Genomic DNA, 26,209 nt, shown 5'->3' with positions numbered 1-26,209 from the left:
GCTTCATAAGTTTAGTTATCATCTCTATTTTAATGGTGCCTACATCCATGTATCAAGTCTTGTTCTCTCACCTAAGTTTTAGTCTCCATGTCACAATCCTTTTTGTAAATTTCCAAATCAGTGTTCCATAGACATTTCAAACACAAGAGATCCAAAACAAAACTCATTAACATTGCCTTCTCACATACCTCTTTCCAAATTCTAATATTTCCATCGAGTACCACTACTCTTCTAGCTACCAAAGTTCAAAATCTCTTACTTATCTCACATATCTAGTCAATTGCCAAATCTTGCCATCTCTCTATTCATACAGCCACCCTCTTATTTTAGACTCAGTCTCTCTCACTACTGAATTGTCATAGCCTCTCAAATGGTCTCTGACTCAAGTCTCTCCCCATTCCAATCCATCTTCCATTTGATGGCCGAAGTGAATTTCCCAAAGTGAAAGTCAGACTCAGGTTGCTTGCCTTCTCAACAGATTACAGTCACTCCCCTTTACCTTTAGAAACAAATAGAAACTCCTCACATTGTCATTTAAAGCTCTTAGCAACTTTATCTCAAGCTTACTTTTCTAAACATTTTATATATAATTATCTTCACATACTCTATTGTCCAACCTAACTGGCTTTCTTAATGCTGCTTTTATGTCCTGTCTCTGTGCCTTTTCTTGGCTGCCTCCTCTAGTTAGAATGCACTGCTTCCTCTTAGAATCCTTTATTGTCTGTGCTAACTTTTACACAAATACCTTTAGAGGTCTCAACTACTAGTGCCCTCCTCTCCCAAATTGTCATCAGAGCAGAGATTTAGAGTGAGAAGAGAGCCCCTAGAAAATCTGTCTTGTCTAGTAGGCCTTTTATCTTACAGATGAGGAAATAGGCCCAGAGAGACCTGTTCAAAATAACCCATACTAAACAGCAAAACCAGGATTGAATTTTGACCCACTAATGGTGAGTTCCAGTGTACTCTTTCTTGTAAATAAGTATTTGGATACACAAACACACTCGTTTGCCCTAGTGAGATTGTAAATTCCTCTAGGGCAGGAAATATTTCATTTTTATTTTGCATCCCTCAGTGAATGTCATAATTCCTTTCACATAGTAGGCATTTAACAAATACTAATTTATTAATTTATTGTTCATAGGTAGCTAGCATAGTGCCTTCACTATAGCAGATGTGAAATGAAAGTTGATAGTTACTGAAAATGTTAGTGACTTGTCAGAATATAGTTTTTTTTTTTTTTCCTGGCACAGGAAGATACTAAAGTGAGTTGCAAATTTGCCACCTGGATGGGGGAGAGGTAAGAGGAAACAGCCTGAATTGGGAAGAAGGGGCAGAGAAGGACAAATGTATTTGACTTTACAGTGTTGTTCAAAGGCAGAAAACTATGGTGAAACAAGTCATTATTAAGTGAGGAGACAAACCAATATGCAATAGGAGGTCCTTTGATATCCATAAACATATTTATTAGCGATATTTAAATGATGTGCTAGGGTGGACTGTAGCCCAGTCAATTTAGTTTTGAGGCCTTTTTCATTATTGCTTATTTAAATAGTCTATTTAATCATTATGGAAAATGAATATGTGAAAGATCTGTGACTTCATTAAAAGTGAAAACTCCTAGTATAGGAACTCTACTCAGGCAGATTGCAACCCACTTAGGACTTAATTCATATTAATTCTTATTGTAAATTCTATAAAGTTGCCAGTAGTTATACAGGTTGAAGGATTTAACTCAGAGATATAAAGAATTGTAGTTTTATCTTTGAGAGGAACCTGTTATCATCTATCCTTTTTTTGGCCCCCTCCCCAGAATCTTTCCTTCAACACATTTTGAAAATGGTCTTTGCTTAAAGAGCTTCTCAGAGAGGGAACCCACTCTTTCTAGAGGTTATCCATTTACCTTTTCCACACAACTGGGCAGGTGTCAGAGGTTGAATTTGAATCCAATTCTTCCTCAGAGAAGCATTCTATCTATCTTCCCTTGCTACCTATGTTTGTTTATTGAGATTGCAAAATTATATTGAATAGTATGCTATTGGTGTGCATTTGTGTGTAGTGCCTGTGTATGCATCAAGGTGCTACCCTAGCTCTATAGAACTGCAGGGATTCATTAAGATTTAGATAAGTAAGTTATTCTCAGAGTGATTTTGTACAGTGATCTACACTGATTTCGTACACTCATTTATAATTTCCTTGGAGCAGGCAATTAATCCTTAGTCCTCTGTGAGCATTTAGAACAGCATTATTGAGCTTAATGTAATTATTCATGTAAATGATGATTAACGATGATAACAATAAGAGAAACATCCTAGCACATATTAGTTGGCTCACTCACTTGATGACTATTCATTTCACCACATTTTCTGGTACCTAACTATTTCCTTATTGGTGAAGAAATCAATCTTCTTGTACCTATTGTTACTGTGATTACAAACAGGAGTTTGAATACAGGAGTAGCCCATTTTCCACACAGTCCCCAAATTTTTTGCAGTAATTTTTCTTTTGAGCTTTTTGACATTATTTCACAACAAAGCATCTGTAGTTGTGACTAAATATCCCTTGGGAGAAGATTCTGTTTATTATCTCTATAACTCGGTTTAAACACACACACACACACACATGCACACACATACATTCCAACATTTAATTCATGGAACATTTTCAGAAACAAGGCAGGTCATCATTCCTACTTCCAAAATGGATCTTTCCTGGAATTCAGAAGTCAAAACTTGATGGAAGCAGCTGATGGAGCATGGGGTTAGTTAAAATCATACCTGCTACTTCATTCCTATTTAAATATTAATATTGGTTGATTTACATGAACTTGAAAGATGCTTCTGTTAAAAGCCAGAGAACCCATTTACAAATCATTCTATTTAAAAGACATGTTGGCCACAAAATCCTTTCTTTCTTGATGGAGCCAACTTAAACTGAGCTGACAAGTTTAAGACTACACATTGAGACAGAAAAATGTCACCATTGTTTTGGTAGCAAATTGAATGAGGGTTCAGTGGCTGTAGCTACAGCTCTTTAAATCATGAGAAGACAGGTTATGAACTGCAGGAGACAGAAACTAACAGAGAAGGCTCCTGCTCCCCATAGCTATATGATATATATCAAATGGTTCAGGCTGGAGAAAACACTCCATGGTATTCTCCTTAATGAAATCTAATGACTTGACCTTGCCTGATTGAAATTTTTGTGTTGGCTACTGAGAAACTTCAGAGAAGGAGAGAAAAATCAGAGTAAGTGGTGAAGTAGTTTCTAGAGGAAGGATTTCAATCATGTGTGGGTAAACTGAGATCATAATTAACAGACTTTTGTAAGGAATAGTGAGGATGGAGAACATTATTGTTTCCTAAGTATGAAGAGTGATCTTTCAAGGACTCAAGTAGTGTTTATTAAGTGCGTACTAGATAGCAGGCATTATGCTAAGCACTGGGGATAACAAAGAAAGGCACAAACTCTGACTTCATGGAGCTCACAAGGCTCTAGAGAATACCAGATGATAGGGACATAAATTTAGACTAGAAGTGATCTTAGAGGCCATCTATTCCATTTTACAAATGGAATTTGTAAATTCTCTCATTTTACAAATGAAGAAACTGAGACAAAGAGAGGTGAAATGGCTTGTCCCCAGCCTAGGATTTGAACCTACATCTTCTGGCTTCAACTCCAGATATAGTTCATTTTATCAAACTGCTACACAAAAGTACTTAATTTGTTTAATCACTATGAAATAAAAGAAGAATGAGGACCTTCAAAAAACAATTTACTTTGGTGTCTATTTATGCTAGATGATAGAATCTGGGGCTCAAGAATTTACATCTGGGAAGGATATAAAAATCACAGGCTCATGGATCTGAAGCTAAAAGACTTCTAGATAATTTAGTGTAACTCTAGTTTTACAGACAAGGGAACCAAGGCCCAGCAAACTTAGATGACTTGATCAAGATTACACAGTGATGGGAAAGACCTTAGTTCAAATCATCCTCTGATAATTGCTAACTGTGTGATCATTGGAAAGTCATTTCCTTTTTTTTTTTTCAAAGCTCAATTTCCTTACTGGTAAAATGAAGATAGAAATGTACCAACCTCATGGGATTGCTATGAAACTCAGATGAGATAACATATATAAAGTGCTTTGCAAGTCTTGAAGTGCTATATAAATATCAGCTACTATTATTTCTTACAAAATTATAGCAAATTAGGGGAAAATGTTCTAGGAAAGAGTTTTATTTTTAGAGTTAAAAAAAAAGAACTGAATCATATGCCATAAAATAGTATTGAAAGTCTCCCAGTGATGTCCCAGGAGAGGAACAATGTATTTAAAATGGCACAGAGAAAGCTGAGATCTGAGAAGAGATGCGTTCTTTGTCTCATCAGCTTCTAATCTGTACATGACACAAAGGAATATTCCTTCAGTCTTTGCATGGAATTGAAATTTCCTCCTCCTTTACCCAGGCCTTTTTATTTTTATTTTTTTAAATACAAAGAAAAAAAAAGGTCCTCCTAAAATTGAGCTTTAGTGAAGTCATTGGTACTCTATTTAAAAAGAATATGAATAATGTACTCTGTGACCATTGTATTTTTTAAAGAACTGAAGTGAGTAAAAATAATGTATCAGGCTGAAACCCAGACTCCCCCCTCCAAAAAAAAAAAATCTAGGCTTCTGCAGATTTTGAGAAATTCAGAAGGCTTCCTAAGTAAGATAATGTCCAGGAAGAAAAAGGCAAAATTGGACCAGACTAAAGAGCAAGGAGGCATCATGGATTAAGAATGCTACTCATTTACTTTGTAACCTTAGAAAAAATACCATCCTCTCTCTGGATCTCAAGCACATCTGTAAAATAAAATAAAAATTAGACCAAATTTCTAAGAGCCTTTGCAGTTTTCAAATTAATCTCTACTCTTACTTTGCTGGTAAGGAAACAGATCTAGGAAGGTGAAGATGTCTAATGATTTGCTCAAAGTTCCACAAGAAAAAATATGAATTAGTGGAATTCAAATTTGAAGTCAAGTCTTCAGACAACAAATCAAGTACATTTTCGACTATCCCATATTGTCTCATATATATCTTAGATTAAGAGCTGGAACAGACTCAAAGAACATTGAGCAGAAATCCCTTATTTTACAGAGGGGGAAACTGAGGTTGAGTGAAGGGAGTTTTTCAAGGTCAAGCTATACTGTGTGTGTAACTGTACACAGTTAGTACAATTTTGCAAGTGTTGACTATGTTTATTCCATATAATCACAAAGAATTGAAGAGAAAAACAACTGTTGTGTTCTGGTCTCACTGGGTGAGGAAAGTTAATGGTGTATATATGAATCTTTTTGAGATGTGCATTTCATTAAACACTTCCTTAAAAAGCTGCTAATGGAACACCAGCTTGACTTAGTTTCTAAATCAGTCACCTCTAATGTAGACTTGACACTCTATAAAGAATGACTTCATACCTTAGACTCAGCCAGACAGTTTATTCTGCCCTTTGCTTTGGTTCTTCACTTTTAAAAATCATAATGACATTTTTTTCTTGACTTCTATCTACTGTGGAGAACTGAAGGCATCTGTCAGATGCTGTTACTACTATCAGATGATGATTGATTAAGCAATGAAGTCCTTGGAAGACATACTTAACAAGAATACATGGATGCTCTCAGATAGCAACATTGGTACTGATTGAATACAGTGGACTTTCATTAGGGTACAGTTACATGTATTGTCATGACCTTGCTACACATCCTTGGGCTGGTCACTTATCCTTTTAAAACCTCAGTTTCCTTGTCTGTTAAATGAAGTGATTGGACTTGTGAATCTTTAAAATTTCTTCTGTCTCCAGATCCTGAGACTGCTGATATCAAAAAAGGCATAAAATGAGGATATTTGCTTATCAAAAAATATTTGCCACTGTCATAGAAGATGTTCTACATAGAGATCCCCGAATAGATGCCAGTTTCCCTAGAAATTATAAGGTCATCCAATTGTTCCATTTCATAAATGTCTTGGGAGATCAATGAATGAATGAATGAGAAAAATGTTTACTAAGCATTTATTATGTGCCATGTGTTGGATTAACTGTTTGAGGAAATCAAAGACAATTCCTGTCCTTAAGTGGCCTATATTTTAAGGGGGAGACAACATATAGGACCAGGATAGCCAGGGAGGAGTACTTTAGCTTGGAAAGTTACAAAGATTATGAATGGGGCCAAAAGCTGACATACCCCATAAAAGAGTAATGACAGAGTTGAAATGATCATCGTCTCTGGTTCCAGACTTGGAGGGTTCAAAGAAGAGGAAAAAATACTTGTGTACTGTGGAAGAGATTGTACAGGATATGGCTAGAGAGGCAAAGGTGATCAAAACCCTTGATAGCAAAAGTTTTCCTCATAAAATCTATAAAAATTCAAAGAGCGACCTAATAATCTATGTAGATAAAAAAGAAAAATGAAAAATGTCTATTACCTAACCAGGGATCAGCAAACTACGGCTCCTGGCCCAAATCCAGCCTAAGAATAGTTAACTTGTGGGTTTTACAAAAATAGGTGGTAGTCCAGATATGGCCCACAGGATATACTGATCCATGACTATTGATTTAAAATATCTGAACATATATATTTTGGAAGGGTGCTGCAGATAGACATGAGCTGCAATCATAACTGAACAGAAAGAAGAGAGTGGGAAGAATATATTTCATCACAATCCAATTCTCCAAAATTCATCTGTGAAATAAAGTTTTATTTAAAAAAAAACATTATTTAGATGATGCTTATGCTTATGCCAACAAAACATCAATAAATAATTTCAATAAATCAAAATTGAGACTGATTCAAAGGGTAAGGAGATACCAATGAACGACATAAGAAAGCTGTGGTATGTTACTTAAAGTGGTCTATAGTCAAGTGTTCTGAGGCTTAAATGAGATAATGGATATAAAGTGCTTTGCAAACTTTAAGGTACTATATAAATGTCAGTTATTATTATTAATAATAATAACTTATTATTATTATTACTATTATTATAATTATGATTAGCTTATAATCTTCAGATTTCTGGTCTGATGATGACTCCATTCTCTGAGCTTTTTGCTACACTGATCTTGAGCTCAAATAATGATTATGGATTAATACAAAGGTGTGCTTTGAAATATTTAACAACCGGGCTTGGAAAACATATATACTTATATATTTAATATATGTATATATAACACACACACACACATATATATATATATATACACATATATATATATATACATTATATATAATACACACACTTTGAAGTTTACTCTATTATTAATACTTTCTTAAGCATAAACAATCAATAAAACAAAGCATTAAATCAAGCCCTGATATATGATGACCAATTCCTGAAGTGTAAATACTCACACTGACAATTTTACAATTGAATTACAAAAGCATCTTAGAGCTGGCTAGAATCCAAATTTCCTGATTAACATTTCAGCATTCTGCTAATTATTTAGTTAAAAACCATGGATGTTATATATGAAAATTTGAATGTCTCAATAAGACATGGCTTATTATGGTTTGACAGACAATTCTAGTCAAAGATTTCAAAATAAAAAAATCTTCATGTAATGAAGGACCCTAAGTTTATAGATCAAGATCCTAGGCCCTCTAGTCTAACAGCTCCATTTTTACAGTTGAAGAAACTGTAAGTTAAGTTAATAGTCTAAGGTTAAGGGATAGTCTAAGGTCACTCAGGTAGTTGGTGTCAGAGATGGGATCTGAACTCAGCTCCTCAGACTTGTCAACTAGTGCTCTTTTCATCACATCCCCTTGCCTCCATCTGAACCAAGATAATTTGAGTAATAGATAACACAGGTCAGCAGGCTCAGGTATAGAGAAGAAATCATTATGGAGTCTCTTCTGCCCTATTCTGTTGTGATGAGGTTGTCTTGTGGGCGAAGGATGTTATAATACTTCTTTGGAGAGATGGTGCTGCAGATTCTCACAAGATGCAGGGCCCAGCTTGAATCCTCACCTATTTCCTTTTCCCAAGCCACTTTCCCATGAACTTTGTTCTGCTGGCAGAGCTAAGCGCTTTCTACTTACTCTGTTTTACCTGCTACTCTTTTCTAGCTGTAGGGTTCATTCCTGCTTTAGAGGTGGAAGGCTTCCTTTAGCATATTTGGTTTTTCTCCCTGCTAACCTGCCATCTTTTGGAAGCAGAGTGTAATTATGCATGAAATAACATTGTAATGGAGAAACCCAGGGGAAAGGGGGATAGAGGGCCTTACATCTGCCACCTGGATTCTCTGTGTTCTATGGATTGAACTCTTTGTGAAAATCAGAAATAATGCTACTTTGTTTTTCAAGTCTGCAAAATGCAGAGGAATTCTGTGGCTTATTTTATTTTTACACATATCATTGCAGAGGAAGGCCACAAGAAACTGAATAGAACCTCTTTTGATTCAAGTGCATTCTGAGAATTCAAGGGCAACCTTAGCAGTACAATAAAGCTTTTTTCAAATCAAGACACTGTAATGTTCTATTTCCTTTTTCCTTACCATGAACATGGATGCCATTTGGTTGAAAGGAAGAACTGGTTACTGGCTGGTATGATTTCAAGTGAGATGCTGCTGACTGCTGAACATGGGAAGGTGGTGGTCTCTGCATAACTGAAGTGGGGGCTGGCATTCTCCGAGGGCTGATATGCTGGGGAGATGGAGCAGAAGGGGCAAACCTAAGGAAGCAATCGGAAAAAACAAAAATGGAAGCTACATAAGATGATTGGAGTAAAGATTTAAACAAATGCTTTTGAGGGAACTGGTTAGTTAGCTGATCACAAACTGAGGCTTAGGAAAGAGAATACCAATTCACTCGACAAAACAAACCAGTATTACTTGTTTCTCATCCATTCATTCCCTCCCCTGAACCCCTAGTTTCTCATTTCACTTACATCTTAACTATGATTATCAAACAAATCAGCAAAGGAGAGAAACAAACAAACAAACAAACTCCACAGTTACATATGGATTTCTTAAAACTTTCAAACTTGATTTCAAACATTTGGAAGTTGGCGAAATTTAGGGCACATTTTGCCAGGCTCCTTTTTCTGCTAATTTTTAATCCATTTGTATTTTAAGGGAAATTTAATCCATATGTTTCTGATTCATTTACACTTAGCTCATCAAAATTTTGTTTTGTAAGACACATGTGATGTCCAAGAAGTGTTACAGGACTTTGGTATGATGGTCTAATCCTTTTTAAACAATGCATTTCCTTCTGCCAAGAGTAAATTGACTCAAACCTCAAAAGGGTCAAGTATGGTTTGAAGTGCAGAGCCCCAGAGGCTGAAGTGGGTTCTGTGCTTGGAACAAAACACTCTCTTGGCTCAAATAGAAACAGAATAGAAAACCATTTTTTTCAACTATTTATGCCAATCATATTCATTTTGTAGGATAGTTTTTAGGGGAAAGGGAGGGCAGGAATGTTCGTAATAATTCATTACCTAGTTCTTGAGGGTCCTTTTAACAGCCCTGTGAGGCAGATGATATCAATATTACATATAATGTTATTTTTCCCAATTACATGATAAAACAATTTTTAAACATTTATTTAAAATTTGGAATTTCAAATTCTATCCCTCCCCTTATTCTTCCCTGAAATAGTAAGCAATCAAATATGGGTTATATACACGCAACTATATAAAACATTTCCATATTAGTCATTTTGTACAAGAAGATTCAATTTTTAAAAAAAGAATGAAAAAGCATGCTTCAGTCTGTATTCAAACAATATTAGTTCTTTCTCTGGAGGTGGATAATATGCTTTAACATGAGTCTTTTGGGATTGTCTTAGATTGTTGTATTATTGAGAATATAGCTTCTTCACCATATAATATTGCTGTTATTGTGTGCATCATTTTCTCTTTGTTCTGCTCACTTTACTTTGCATCAGTTCATCTAAGTCTTTCGAGTTTTTTCTGAAATTCTTATCATTTCTTGTACTTCAATAATATTACAACACAATCACATACCACAATTTGTTTAGGCATTCCCAAACTGATGGGCACCCCTTCAATTTCTAATTCTTAGCTACCATAAAGACAATAAATATTATTGACATCAATTAATGGATGAGGAAACTAAGGTTCAGAGAGGTTGTGTTTTATCTGGGATATATAAAGGAGGATATATTTTTATCTTGTAATTCCTTAGTAAGAAAAATAAAAAGAGGCTTTCAGTATAGATTGTATCTCTTAAATTTGAAACATGAGCATACTTACTAGAACAGCATAATAGCAAAGAATACCCCTCCAAAAGTCCTCCTTTAAGGGCTTTGAGATTTATATTATTCTCCTTTGAGATTTGTAACATTCTGTGAGGTAGATATGGTTATTATTTATAATTCACAGAAAAATTCATTGAGGCACAGTGACTTTTGGGGATGATAGCTACTAAGTGGCAGAGGAGTATTTGAACCAAGGTCTTGCTAATCCCAATTAAGTGCCCTATCCACTGTGACCCCCAGCTGCCTATCCATGGAACTATTAGAAAGAGGTTTTCACTCCACAATGACACTGAGCAACATAATAATCAGTTTTCAGGCATTTTGACACCAGCCAGTACTTCTGAGCACTTGGACATTAGTGGACACTCACCCTGCAGGTCCATGACAATCTGCAACCATAACACAATCATTCCCAGCTCATGTTTAGTTTGGTTTCTACCTGTTTGTTAACAGGCAGGTAGAGAAAGGGAATAGATATAGGCGCGTAGCCACCAGTGCTCTGGCAAAGTCATAGATAACCCATTCTGTCCTGTAGGCTCTGCTTCCTCTTGATCCTTTCCAGGGGATATTTCTAATTTATCTAAAGACCTGAAGAAACCTAAATTTGTATGTCAAACTGAGAAAGGAATCAATAATTTTTGGTAATCTGGATATGGCTACTTCCTCCCCCCCCACTTTTTTTTCTTGATCATCCATGAAATTCAATACTGACTAAGCAACTGTTATTTGGAAAGCAGTATTCTAGTGCTTTGACCATAATGATTTTTTAAAATGGTACAGTTGTCCTTAGGCTTACAACCTACTCAGTAGGGAGTAGGAAAGGATACAGCAAAATAAAATAAGATTAAATCAGGGAAAAGTGGGAGAAAGGAACCAGAGAAATCCAGACAAAATACTCTAGAAAACAGGAGCTAGAGAACTTTAGGACCAGAAAAGGGTGAGGCATTTAAGAAATGCTAGTTGACTGACTAGAAGAGATAGAACCTGAATTGAATCATGAAGGAAGAAGACAAACATTAGGGGGATGGTAGAAGTAAGAAAGGGATGCATTCCAGATATGGGGAAAGGAAGGTGTAGAAAATAATGGATCTTTCACAGTGATTACAAAGGGACAAAAGAAGGCAAGATGAAACAGCAGAAGAGCTGATAGTCCAGTTTGGAATGTAGAGTTCATGAAAGAGAATAATGTGGAATAAAGCTAGGAAGTAGACTGTAGTCTGTTGTGTTCATATAATTTTGGGGTTTGTCTTGGTGGGTAGATCTTAAAGTATTTTATTTTGTTTACAATAATTTTAAATAGAAATTCTCTTTCTATCTCTTGCTGATCGGCTTTGTCAGTAATATATACAACCTGCAATGTTGCTAAAGTTGTGAATTGTTTCAAGTAGGGTTTGGGATGATTTTCTAGGATTCTCTAAGTATATCACCTGCAAAGAGTGATAGTTTTATTTCCTCATTGTCTATTCCAATTCTTTTAACTTCTTTTTCTTATTGCTAAAGTCAACATTTCTAGTACAAAGTAGAATTATAGTGGTGATGATGGGCATCCTTGTTTCACCCCTGATCTTACTGGGAATACATTCAGTTTCTTTCCCTTTATTTACTTACTAGGTTTCAGTTAGATGCTTATTATTTTAAGGAAAGCTCCCTTTATCCCTATGCTCTCTAGTGTTTTTTAATAGAAAAGTGTGTTACATTTTTTCAAAAGCTTTTTTTCTGCATCAATTGAGATTATCATATTATTTTTATTTTGTTATTGATATGGCTAATTATGGTAATTGTTTTCCTTATATTGAACCAGCCCTGCTTGCCTGGCATAAATCCCACATGATCATAGTGGAATTATACTGCTGATAAGTTGATATAATTGCTTTGCTAATATTTTATTTAGAATTTCTGTATCAATATTCATTAGGGAGATTTGTCTATAGGGAGTTCAATTTCTTTTTCTAAACTGGGACTATTTAATAATTTATTTCTTCTTCTGTTAATCTGGGCAATTTATAATTTGTTATATTTACTTTTTGTAAATATTCAACCATTTTAGTTGGATTGTCAGATTTGCTGTCATAGAGATGGGAAATATATCTCATAATTATTTCTTTAATTTCTTTTTCTTTGGTAGTAAGTTCACTTTTTTTCATTTTTGATGCTGGTGATTTTGTCTTTTTTTTTCTTTTTTTCTTTTTGGTTCAAATTAACCAATGATTTATCTATTTTGTTAGTTTTTTCATAAAACCAATTCTTTGTTTTGTTTTTTAGCTCAACAGTTTTCTTAATTTCTATTATATTGATCTCTCCTTTGGGTTTTAAAATTCCTAATCTGATATTTACTTGGGGAGGGGAGTTAATTTGTTTTTTCCTAGTTTTTTTTAAGTTACATGCATAATTCATTGCTCTCCTCTTTCTCTGTTTTATTTATGTAGCTATTTAGAAATATAAAATTTCCCCTAAGAACTATTTAACTGCGTCACATATATTTTGGTATGTTGTCTCATTATTGTTATTTTCTGGATGACATTATGGATTGTTTCTGTGATTTGTTGTATCCGATTAACTTTCCTAGTTTCTTTCTTGTTTATTTTGTGGTTAGATTTCCCTGATTCTGAGAAGGGAAAGTTGAGGTCCACCATTAGAATAGTTTTGCTGTCTATTTCTTCCTGTAATTAATTGGCTTAAAATCTTCTTTAGGAATTTTCCTGCTCTATCACTTAATATATTCTACTTCATTATTTACAGTATCCTTTATCAATTTCCCTCTTTATCTCTTTTAATAAGATCTATTTTTACTTTTGCTTTATCTGAGATCAGAATTGTCACCCCTGCTTTTACTTCAGTGAAAGTATAATAAATTCTGTTCTAGCCTTTTACCTTTACTCTGTATCAAATCTCTCTGTACTTTCTTGTAAACAACATATTGTAGAATTCTGTTTTAATTCATTCTGCTATTTGCTTCCCTTTTATGGGAGAGTTTATCCTATTCATATTAACAGTTATGATTACCAGCTCTGTGTTTCTCTGGATCCTATTTTTTTCTCCTGTATATATTTTTCTTCTCTCTTTCCACCCTCTCCTTAGTCTTTTTTATCCCACCCCCTGACTATCTTAACTCCTATTACCCACCCTCCTTCAATTAGTAGTGTTTTTTAAATGCAGCCCACCTCTACCTTATCTTCTATCAACCCTTTCCCCACTCCTCTTACCTAGTGTTTCTGCCTTTCCTTCTATCTTATCCCTCCCTTTTCTTTTCCTCTTTCTTCTCCTTTTTATAGGGTTAGATTAATTTCTATTGCTAACTGAATGATTAAATATTCCCTCTTAAATCCAAAGCTGATGAGATAAAGCTTCAGACAATGTTCATCTCTCTCCCTTCCTTCCCTCCAATGTAACAGATCTTTTGCATCTCTTCATGTGAACTAATTGTCCTATTATACCTCCTTTTCCTTCTTTTTCCAGTACCAATCTTTTCCCACCCCTTAATGTCTTTTTCTTTGATGTCATCACATCAGGGGCCATTCACAACCACACCTTCTATCAATGTAATGTCCCCCCATTGTCTGCCCCAATAACAAATACAGTTCTCAAGACTTACAGATATTGTTTTCCTATCTAGGGATGTAAATAATTCAACATTTAAATATATATATATTCCTCCTCTTTACCTTTTTGTGGTTCTCTTTAGTCCTATGTTTATAGATTAAATTTTGTTTAGTTCTGTTTTTTTTTTCCCTGACAGAAGTATTTGAAAGTCTCTTACTTCTTGAAGTGCCATCTCATTCCCTGAAAGATGATGCTGAGTCTCACTTGGTAGTTAATTCTTGCTTATAACTCTAGGTCCTTTGCCTTCCAGAATGTAGTATTCTAGGCCCTTTGATTCTTTATTGTAGAAACTGCCATATCCTGGGTAATCTTGACTGTTACTCCTTGATATTTGATTTATTTTTGTCTGGCAACTTGCAGTATTTTTTTCCTTGAGATTATAGTTTTGGAGAGGCAGAGCCAAGATGGTGGAGAGTAGACACAACTCTCTGTAACCTCCTCTAACCATCTCTCAAACCAACAGCACATTAAGCCTCTAAACCAATTTTGAAGTCAAAAAATCCACAAATATATGGAGTACAATACATTTCTAGAAGAAGATACCTTGGAAGAACATCAGAACATGTCTGTTTCAATCAGGCAAACAGACAGTCTGCCAAGCCCAGACCACAGCATAGGAAAATCAGGGCAAGAAGCTGGAGTAGGGAATTAGAGCATTATAGCTTCCACACACCTGGGAAACTTCTGTGAGCCTCTTAGGCCACTCTGTCCTGTTTAGCCACTGTCGCTCCTTTGCATCGAACAGACTTCAAGCCTTAAAAAATGGATAAAAAACAAACAAACAAAAAAAGAACTCTCACAATAGTTTTCCTTAATGATTTCTTGTAGAATGTTTTCCAGGATCTTTTTTTTTTTTTTTTTTTTTTGGTCATGGCCTTCAGGTGGGCCAATAATTTTTAAATTGTCTCTTCTGGATCTATTTTCTAAGTTGGTTGTTTTGTCAATGAAGTAGTTCATATTTTCTTCCATTTTTTCATTTAAGTTTGACAGATTTGTTTGACATAAAGTCCTTAGCTCCCATTTGTCTTGTTCTACTTTTTAATGTGTAATTTTCTTCAGTTATTCTTTCTATCTTTTTCCATTTTGTTTATCTCACTGTTTAAGGAATTATTTTCTTCAGACATTTTTTCCTTCCTTTTCCAAACTGTTGATTCTCTCATTTATATCGCTCACTTCTTTTCTCTCTATTATTTGCCTTTTGAAGTCTTTTATGAACATTGGTAAGAAGCCAATCCTTGGGATTGAGACCAATTTATATCACTCTTTGAGATTTCTTCTATGGACCTTTTTGTCCTCATCTGAATTTTTGTTTTGGTCTGCCCTGACACCATAGTAGCTTTCTATGGTCAAGTTTCTTTTCTGTTTCTTGCTAATGTTATTTTCCTTTTCTTTTGGTATTTCTTCTTTTCTTTCTTTCTTTTTTTTTTTTTTTTACTTTTAAGGTGGAGTTCTGCTCTTGGGGTAAAGGGGACACTGTCCCCAAGCTTCCCATGCAGCTCTGAGCCTTGGCTTTGAGCATAGGGACACCTTGTGTTTGTAGGGGGTGGCTTTGCTTTTAGGAAACAATCTAATTTCCCAGAGTTTGCCTTCTGAGCTGGGACTGGAAGCTATCTTACTGATTTCCTACTCTATTGAGCAAGGACTGAGGGTCTTAGTTGCTGATTTGCTGTGATTAAGACTCTCTCATTGGCTTTCTCAGAGTCTATCTGACCTGAGTTGAATATCATTTTCACCCCAGTGAAACTGACTTTTGTTGAAGTTTTCAGTCTATCTTGGTCTGGAAAGTGGTTTCATTTCTTCAGATTTTGTTCAGAGGCTTAATTTCATGTGGTATTCAAGGGAAACTGGGAAAGCTCTAGCTTCCTAACTTTCCTCTGCCATCTTGGCTCCAAATCCAAAGTCTCCTTCTCTGTATCAAAAAGAATGACTCCCCAAAAGAAGATCTCTTTTCTTTCCTATACTATTCTGTTCTGCCCTCTTCCCTTTCTCTTCCCTCTATTCTCTTCTCCTTTTTCTCTGTTCTCTTGTCCTGTTCTCCCTTCCATTTTCTTTACTGGAGCAGCTTATGTGAATCAGTAAGAAAAACTATTCCGACCTTATTAGTGGGATGTAATATAGATGTGTTAAAAAATAATGATGGGCATATGTAACAGGGACAATCTACAACCATTCCCAATAAGATCAGGAGTGAAATAAGGTTGCCCACTATCACCATTACTATTTAATATTGTATTAGAAAAGCCACGTTTGGCAATAAGAGTTGAGAAAGAGATTAAAGGAATAAGAATAGGCAATGAGGAAACAAATTATCACTCTTTGCTGATGATATGATGGTATACTTAGAGAACCTCAGAGATTCTACTAAAAAGTTATTAGAAACAATCCACACCTTTAGCAAAGTTGCAGGATACAAAATAAACCCACATAAGTCATCAGCATTCTTATATATCACTAACAAAACCCAACAGTTAGAGTTACAACAAGAAATTCCATTTAAAGTAACTACTGATTGTATAAAATATTTAGGAATCTATCTGACAAGGGAAAATCAGAAACTTTATGAACAAAACTACAAAACACTTTCCACACAAATTAAGTCTGATCTAACCAACTAGAAAAAATATTAAATGCTCTTGGATTGGGCGAGCAAATATAATAAAGATGACAATACTACCTAAACTAATCTATTAATTTAGCGCTATGCCAATCAGACTCCCAAAAAACTATTTTGATGACCTAGAAAAAATAACAGCAAAGTTCATATGGAAAAACAAAAGTTCAAGAATTTCAAGGGAATTAATGAAAAAAAATCAAATGAAAGTGGCCTAGCTGTACCAGATCTAAAATTATATTATAAAGCAGCGGTTAGTAAAACCATCTGGTATTGGCTAAGAAATAGACTAGTTGATCAATGGAATAGGTTAGGTTCAAAGGACAAAACAGCCAATAACTTTAATAATCTAGTGTTTGATAAACCCAAAGACCCCAGTTTTTGGGATAAGAATGCATTATTTGACAAAAATTACTGGGAAAATTGGAAATTAGTATGGCAGAAACTAGGCATTCACCCACACTTAACACCATACACCAAGATAAAGTCAATATGGGTTCATCACCTAGGCATAAAGAATGAGATTATAAATAAATTGGAAGAGCATAGGATAGTTTACCTCTCAGACCTTTGGAAGAGGAAGGAATTTATGACCAAAGAAGAACTAGAGATCACTATTGACCACAAAATAGAAAATTTTAATTATATCAAATTGAAAAGTTTTTGTACAAACAAAACTAATGTAGACAAGATCAGAAGGGAAACAATAAACTGGGAAAACATTTTTTACAGTCAAAGGTTCTGATAAAAGCCTCATTTCCAAAATATATAGAGAATAGACTCTAATTTATAAGAAATCAAGCCATTCTCCAATTGATAAATGGTCAAAGGATATGAACAGACAATTCTCAGATGAAGAAATTAAAACTATTTATAGCCATATGAAAATATGCTCCAAATCATTATTAATCAGAGAAATGCAAATTAAGACAACTCTGAGATACCACTACACATCTGCCAGATCGGCTAGAATGACAGGGAAAGATAATGCGGAATGTTGGAGGGGATGTAGGAAAACAGGGACGCTGATACATTGTTGGTGGAATTGTGAACACATTCAGCCATTCTGGAGAGCAATTTGGAACTATGCTCAAAAAGTTATCAAACTGTGCATACCCTTTGATCCAGCAGTATTTCTACTGAGCTTTTACCCCAAAGAGATACTAAAGAAGGGAAAGGGACCTATATGTGCCAAAATGTTTGTGGCAGCCATTTGTAGTGGCTAGAAGCTGGAAAATGAATGGATACCCATCAATTGGAGAATGGTTGAGTAAACTGTGGTATATGAATGTTATGGAATATTATTGTTCTGTAAGAAATGACCAGCAGGATGAATACAGAGAGGACTGGCAAGACTTACATGAACTGATGGTAAGTGAAATGAGCAGAACCAGGAGATCATTATATACCTCAACAACGATACTGTTTGAGGATGCATTCTGATGGAAGTGGATCTCTTCAACAAAGAGATCTAACTCAGTTTCAATTGATCAAGGATGGACAGAAGCAGCTACACCCAAAGAAAGAACACTGGGAAATGAATATAAATTGCTTGCATTTTTGTTTTTCTTCCCGGGTTATTTATACCTTCTGAATCCAATTCTCCCTGTGCAACAAGAGAACTGTTTGGTTCTGCACACATATATTCTATCTAGGATATACTGTCACCTACTTAACATGTATAGGACTGCTTGCCATCTGGGGGAGGTGGGGTAGAGGAAGGGAGGGGAAAAATCAGAACAGAAGTGAGTGCAAGGGATAATGTTGTAAAAAATTACCGTGGCATGGGTTCTGTCAATAAAAAGTTATTAAAAAAATAATGATGAGACAAAGAATAAGACTGGACCAGATGATGTTAAAGTTCTCTTAAAAGTATGAAATTTTAGTGGCTAGTAGGCAGTAATTGTTATAGTGAAATAGTTGAATTAAGCCATCTAATTTACTTATGCTTTTCATTGCTACTTCTTTAAAAGAGAGCATTAATTGAAGACCTTTTGCCAGGTAAATATTTTCTTTCAGAGACTATTATCCTTTCAATAGATATTACCCCCCAAAAAAGTGTTGAAAGACATAAGTAAACAAATTTAGGAGTTGTAATAAGAAGATTGTTTCCCTGACTATTTATAAGATTTCTCCCCAAATCTCCTCCAATGTCTCATCCTGGCATGGAGGTGAATTATGGAGTTTGAAGACTACAGACCACAGAGTAAGTAGGTCCTATCATGCTGGAAAGCATTTGACTCAGAATGAGTTTCTTTGTGAAGAAATAAAAACACACTATCATCAGGCCCTTGGCCAGTAGGTGACAAATTCTTTGGTCACAGCAATTCATGAAATAAAGAGAAAAAGAGGGAAATAGCTCCATTTAAAACTTCTTTTTGTTTCTATAATGTTGGTAGTGACAGAAAAGAGAGTATAAATTAACCTTAATTAAATATTAACTGCTGGAGTATTAAATGTGGTATATTTGTGCAATGATCAGTGAAATGACATAATATAAAAAGAAGTAAACCATATTAAAATTGACATTCTTACAAAAAATGAAACAAAAGAAAGTTGTAGCTAAATGAGTAGATGATTCATAAGTCTGTCCTGGAAGGGCAAATAAAAGAAATTAGAAGAATTAGCTTCATTGTGTATGCAAAGGCTATGTGAAATATCATTTTATGTGATACTTGGTTGGTATCATCTTGCATTATTCATGATGATGTATTTCATTTCTATCCTAAATACAAATGTATTTATATTCTAAGCTAATGTTGCCATTAGCTAAAATCCAGTATTTTTAGCTAAATCAAGTATTTGCTGTCAGAGATGATTTGGGGATTCTTTGGGGCTCCTCATTGTGGCAACTATTTTATGTGTTAGATTTTTGAAGCAAGCATTAATAAGCAAAGGCAACAACTTAGATTTTCTCTACTTGCTATTTTTCAAAATTGAGAGTTAGTTTGTTGCAATTATTATAGCTTTATGAAATATCTTCTCATCTTTAGCCTTCCTTCTAATTTTGTTAGTTTTTTTTTATTTTTTCTCTATCTTTTCATCTCTTGCATTGATTATTGCAAATTTCCTAATTAACCTACCTACCCGAATCTCTTCCTATGCTAGTCTATCCTAAATAAACTGCCACTAAAGTGATTTTCATTAAATATAACCATGTCAACCTACTCAATAACATTTAGTGGCTCCATGATACTTCTAAAATAAAATAGTGTCTCTTAAATTTAGTTTAAAAAATCCTTTACAACCTGGTTCTAACCTATGTTTCCAGTTATTGTATACATTGATCTACTTCCTACATTCTGTGATCCACTCAAATTGGCTTTCTCTCTGTTCCTGACACTGAACCCTCCATCTCTGTGTCTTAGCAATGGCAGTCCCTCTCTTCCTGGAATGAATTCCCACTTTAATTTCAACACACATATTCTTTTTATCAAGATTCACTGAAATACTATCTTCTACATAAAGCTTTTCCTTATTTCCCTCCCCCCAACTGCTAACATTCTTCTTCTAGGCTACCCTTTCCTAATAAAGAAGGCAAGAAAACTTAAAATTCATGTTGGAAAACATTCTATCAAATATTACATCCAAAAATGATAAAGAGACAAGTTTTGATTCTGATAGAATCCTCAAATTTTTTTCAATTATTTACTCATTAAATCATCAATTCAGTAAATATCTGTCAAGCTCTGTCCTCCTAGAGTTTGCATCTAGTAGTGGAGTAAAAACACATAGAAATGTCACTACTAGACATAACAGTACAGAAACTGCTGTGTTAAGTAAGTTTAGGGGAAAGGCTGACTGGGAAGAGCATCTAAGGGTTTCTGGAGGAGGTGGCATCTGGGCTGAGCTTCAAAAAATTGGGAGGAATTCACTAGGCAAACGGGGGAAGAGAAGACCATTCTAAATAAAAGGAACAATAAGATTAAAAGCATGTAGGAGAAGAGTAGGTGGAGTTCTTTGAAAAGAGACTAAAGGATAGTAATATGAGTTCTGGAAATGGAGGGTTGTAACAGTTTTGCAGAATGTCAGGCAAAAAAGGTTTTTACTCAGTAGATAACAGGAGTCACTGAATATTTTTGAGCCCAAGTGATAGTGTAACAAGTTGTCTGCATAAGAAAGATTTTGCTATAGAACAAACAAGAGATTATATAATTCAAGTTCACTTTATTAGAGTCATGCCTAGAAGCTAAAGAATGGATTCAATAATCTCTGAAGTTCTGTCCAGGCTAATTAGTCTACAAAATATGACTCAGTGATGTAATAATCTCCATTTATCCCCATCCCCCCTCCAGTTATTAATCTGCATGCCTTGGTGTTTATTGTTATTAATTTTACTAGATTTACACTTTACAAGGCTTCATTTGCCTCCCACTTACTGCCTTCTTCCTTGTTAGCTTTATGATTTTGAAACAATAGATCACTGTTATATAAATATACAAACCACTGAGATCAGCAAAATCCCTGCTTACAGGAAACAGACTGCATTGAAGGAAAACAAACAAAATTCAGGCTGCCACCCTCCACTCACTTAGTGTAGTTGAAGTAACCTTACCATGAGGTAAAAGTGATCTGCCAACATGCAGGAAACAGGTTCCAAATACAGAAGAACAGGAAAATATACTTAGGAAAAGAATATTCTCCTTATGTTGTGCCAGTTTCCTTTGATTATTCTACCTCAGTTTCCCTAATTGTTCTGCCTGGTTGCAACATCTCCCCTCCTAATCATCATGATCCAGATAAGGAGAAAGACCTTCTATCTTAGACATCATGACCCCAGACTTTTCCTGCTTATCAGAATGTCCTGTGCCTCTCACTACCCTGTCAGAATCAGATTGATAGCCCATTCCCGATCTCAGTACTCTGACTCCACCCCTGCCTTGGTCTACATGTGTATATATACTTCATGGGAAGCATACTGGATATCCAGCTATCCATAGCTGCTGGATACTTTGGACATCAGTCCCGGGGGCAACATGCCCCCAGCATAATCTCTCCCTTTCAAATAAAATATTAAAACTCTCTAATCTCTATCTTGCCTCAGTTTCTCTGACATTACAATTAAGAATGTACCGGATTTTTTGGCTTTCTTTGCTTTTTGTTCTCCTTAATTTCCCTTCCCTCCTTAGTCTTTCACACAAGACTTTCCCCAGCTTTATGCTCTGAAACAAGGAAGAGCTTTGTGAAAGTTTACATGGCTTGGATAAAGATAACAAATGACAAAGAGGATAGAACAGAAGGTGCTGCTACCTTGGGCAATGTTCATCAATACTTTGGAAGCTTCCTGGAATATTGATATTACATTTGTAAGTTTATTGAGCAAGGGATCTCTAAAGAATTCTTAGTAAATGAAAATGATCATTACTTTCTCAGATTCATCTTTTTTCTCATTGACAGCATCATGATCATCACTTCCTTGAGAGAGAATGGGTTTGTTCTATTTGTAGATTTTCAAGCAGGGGATTAATGACCACTTTTGAGAATATTTTTGTAGATTCCTTTTGGTTATGAGTTGAACTAGTTGACCAATGAGATTCCATCCTCAAATTTGATGATTCTCCTAAATTTGTGATGTTTCTATGAGTCTTGTAAATCAATAGCATGCCAAAGAGTATAAAGAGCCAATTTCAGGGTAAAAAAGACCTGAAATCAAATCCCAATTGGGACACATACTGTATGTGTGCCCCCAAGCAAGTCAGCATAATGCCTGACAAAGTAAGCACTTGTTGATATGATTGCTCAGTGCCCTAGGCAACTAAAACTATATATACATTATAGGGCAAGAAGCTGGATAGAAGGAGGTACTTCAAAAAGAAAATTGAAAGTTCCCTATTTTAATAAAATCATAAGTCTCATTTCTCCACTTATCCCTTTTTTAAAGATCTGTAAAATCATTACCTGTGATCCTCAGATCAACTAGGTGAGATATTATATGTATCATGATCTCCATGTTACAGCTCAGCAAATGGAGGCAAAAAGACTTTAAATGACTTGTCCAGGGTCACAGAGCTACTAAGTGTCTGAAACAGAATTATAACCTAGAGCTTCCAGATTCCAAAACCAAAGCTCAATTCATGAACTCATGTTCTCTTGAATAACATGTTACTGAGATCCGTTTTCCCATCAACAGCTTATTTGTATTGATTGTACCCCCTTTCCCAGAGCTAGTCAAGTTACTTCTTCTTTCTAAGCTTCATTTATAAAATGAAGAAGTTGGGCCAGGATGATCCATAAGGTCTCTTCCAACACCAAATCTTGTGAATATCTGATTGGTTGGACTGGAGTGTCCTTGTAGGTTGCTTAAGAATAGGGGCTCTGATAGTTCTCATCTTTCTCTCCTCAAAACCCAGTATAGCATTCTGCAATAGTAACTGCTTAACAAATGCTTGCTGTACTGAATTTAAGTGAATTTGAAATATTGCTATCATTGAACCTTCAAATGCAGTAAAACAGGCAAGTGATAAGCATTTTTCCAAAGTTCAACCACGTACTTTATGTTGCACTGATTTCTAAAAGAATACTATTTCAGTGAAGAGGCATTGTCAAAGCAGAAGAGATACTGGAATTTGGAGCCAGGAGAGACATTTGTATAGTAGAAAGAATACTGATTCTAGAATCAGAGGACTTGAGTTCAAAACTCAGCTCTGTCCCATGTTTCTTATGTGACCTTGAGCAAACTCACTTCTCTGGGCTTCATTTTATTCAACTGGAAAATTAGATTAAATTACATGATCTTTATGATTCCTTTCAGCTTTAAGTTCTATCACAATGGTCTGAATCACCATTTTTTCCCATTTACTGGGTGAATGACCATGTTTCTTTTATTTTCTCCATTAATGTTGCCAGAACCAACATGCAGAATTCTAGATATCTAGAAAATCCCTTCCCTTTCTTTCTTTATCCCCTTCCTCCTCCATGACTAACTTCCACTTTTTACTCTGGGAATGGTAATGAAATGAACACTATTCTTCCTGGAAAGGACAGGTAAATTAATTGCCTTATAATTTCATTCAGTTTCCCTATGATTTTGCTGACCAAAATATCACTCCCTACCACTTCCCTATACGTTTTATCTTCCTATCTTAAAATGTAAGGTCCTTGAGAGCAAGGATTGTATTGCTTTTCATATCTTCATGATTTACCACACTTGCACATAATCAGTGATTGAAAAAATCTTTTTCATTCATTTACTCCCTGAGGATCTCTTTCCTTCTTTGCAAAATAGGGATGATCATACTTGTGCTTCCCATCTCTTAGGAGTATAATGAGAATAATGCTTTACAAATCTTAAAGATGTTATGTAAGTATAAATCACTATGTTTACCCCCAAGTGAAAGATACATAGAAATTGAAGAGGGTTCCAATACAAGCTGCAAAGAGGATTTAAGAAAAGAGAAGACACTTGGAGGGGGAGGGGAAAGATTAAAAAACAGGTTTATTCACAGTGAAGAAGTTAAGATTTCTTTTAGAGCTGATTTCATAGAAATCATAGAACCTAAGAGTTGAAGGGGACCTTAGAGGCTCTTTAAATTTAACAAACCTCTTCAGGTATAGTAAGACTGTCACAAACAGGGTTGACAGCAATCAGTACTCCTTCATTTTAACTCTGGACAAAACGAAGAGAAATGGGCTTAAGCTTTAGCATGAGAGATTAAACATACTGTAGGAGGAATTTTCTGACAATGAAAATTGTTAAATGTCTGAATGAGCTGCCAGGGGAGATGATGTAATGTCCTTCTCAAGAGTCTTTAAAAATAGACTCATAGATTGGAATCATCCTATGATTAACTGAATTGTTTACTTTTTGTATTGATGTCTGATACTGATGCATAAATGCATAGCCTTTAGCTGTGTCTCTCCTCCCTTACTCTTTAGAAGAAGGAAAGGAAGAAGGGAGGAAGGGAGGAAGGAAGGAAGGAAGAAAGGAAGGAAGAAAAGAAGGAAGGAAGGAAGGAACGACGGAAGGAAGGGAGGGAGGGAGGGAGGGAGGAAGGGAGGAAGAGAAGGGAGGGAGGGAGAGAAAGGAGGGAGGGAGAGGCTATACAAAGCTATACAAATATAAACTGTTATTATTATTATTGGCATCATTTTCACCACCATTCATAAATTCCTATTCTAAAATCTTACTATAGCAATAAGATAACTTTAGATTCTAGAAGACTATATCCATGGAATATAAACTCTGACAGAATTGTCCATATTGGAAAAGTGATAATTCTTGTGTCAATGACAAGAGTATGTACTATATGAAAAACTACCTACTGAAATGAAGAGATTACTCATCATAATTTAGGCCTCTAGGTATTGAGTTCTTCAATAAGGGTAACCCATAATGCACATAAATGAATCTGTCTTTTGGAGTCTTCTTCCCCGTTCAGTATTAGAATGTTGGAAAAGGAGGAAGAGCCATTTATAAATCATCTAAAAGATATGTGAGCTCTTTCTCTAATGAACAGTGAGCTAACATAGTATTGGGAAGAAATAAATCAATAATGATAGTCTCATAATTAGGGAAACCAGAAGATAAAAAAACATAAGTTGAAGCTAAATGGAAGGTGATTCAAATGTTTTCCTTGGAATGTCAATACAGAAGCCAACAGAATTTCTTTCATCATGCCCATAAAAGTAATAAGAAATATCATTTCAGAAGATATTTGATCATATTATAGTGCTTCTCATGAAAAGAAGCAAAAAGGCAACAAGAGCTTATGTACCAACTTCTTGTGCTGAGTATTAAGAGAAAAAGACACTCTATAACCAAACTAACAAAGTACTCCAAAATTGACTCAGGAAGATGGTGGAAAATGTAAAATATAGATCATGTTTGAAAAATGAAAACTGTCAAAGATTTGTAGACTAATCACAAGACCGATAAATATATCATCACAACTTATGTTCTTCCATAAAAAAGTGATAAATGCTAGATGTGATGAACACTAAAATATCATTAAAAATAAGATTGACACATCAAGCGAGGATAGTTACTGCTATGGATGTTATGAGTAGTAAGATCTTTTGACTCACTGGAACAGTGGTAAGAAATAATGTTAAATAAAAAAGAAAAGCTAAAGTTGAGAACACATTGAAAATAATTTAGCAGTTTTAATTTGACATATTCAAGGGAGCATTAGTGCCCCAAATTCATTTTTTTTGTACGTTGCACTCTTGACTTTTTCTACCATGTCCTAGAAAACTCTTCATCCTGGAAGTTTACTCCAACCTTGGAATTTATGCATTAAAAGTATGTTCTATTCCTTCAATCTTTCCCTCTGATTATTTGGTTCTTCCTAATACCTCCATTTATGGAAAATACTCAGGTCAGCCATGACTTTATATTCATCTCCAGGCTGCATGTACTCCAAGCTTTCTTTATCATGACTTGTTGTTGTTTCTCTCCTTGTTATACTTTCTAAGAAAAGCTTGCATGAGATCCACTGAGCCAATCACCCCAAGAACATACAAAGATAAAACTAGTTAGGAGGTGATAAATAGATGGATAAATAAAATAAAATAATTTGTTAATTATCCTAAAACATCATTTTTATCATTAATGAAAGAAAAAATTACATCTGGACTTAATTACTTTAATACCCAAATTAGGTAAAAGCCACTAGATCATGCATAGTCTGATGAACAACAAACTGGTAGAGTCATAATCTTGAAATTTCTGAGTGCTCACTTATAATATATCTCAGTGAGAGGAAGATATCAAAAGAATGAGTGGGAAATCATAGATGATAAAAA

The 26,209-nt window shown here is 35.0% G+C and overlaps 1 protein-coding gene across 2 annotated transcripts in view; it reads right to left on the bottom strand.

The window, feature by feature from the left end:
* Nucleotides 1-26,209, bottom strand: part of GLIS3 (GLIS family zinc finger 3) — a 615,465-nt gene that overhangs the window by 31,901 nt on the left and 557,355 nt on the right. For both annotated transcript variants that reach the window (XM_051987896.1, XM_051987905.1), the window contains exon 9: nucleotides 8,529-8,704. In XM_051987896.1, the coding sequence (XP_051843856.1) occupies nucleotides 8,529-8,704 (176 nt within the window). The remainder of the gene's footprint in view (nucleotides 1-8,528; nucleotides 8,705-26,209) is intronic.

This window comes from Antechinus flavipes, chromosome 1 (genome assembly GCF_016432865.1).
Source record: "Antechinus flavipes isolate AdamAnt ecotype Samford, QLD, Australia chromosome 1, AdamAnt_v2, whole genome shotgun sequence".
Classification (NCBI taxonomy): domain Eukaryota; kingdom Metazoa; phylum Chordata; class Mammalia; order Dasyuromorphia; family Dasyuridae; genus Antechinus; species Antechinus flavipes.
This window is presented reverse-complemented; position numbering and strand designations above follow the sequence as displayed.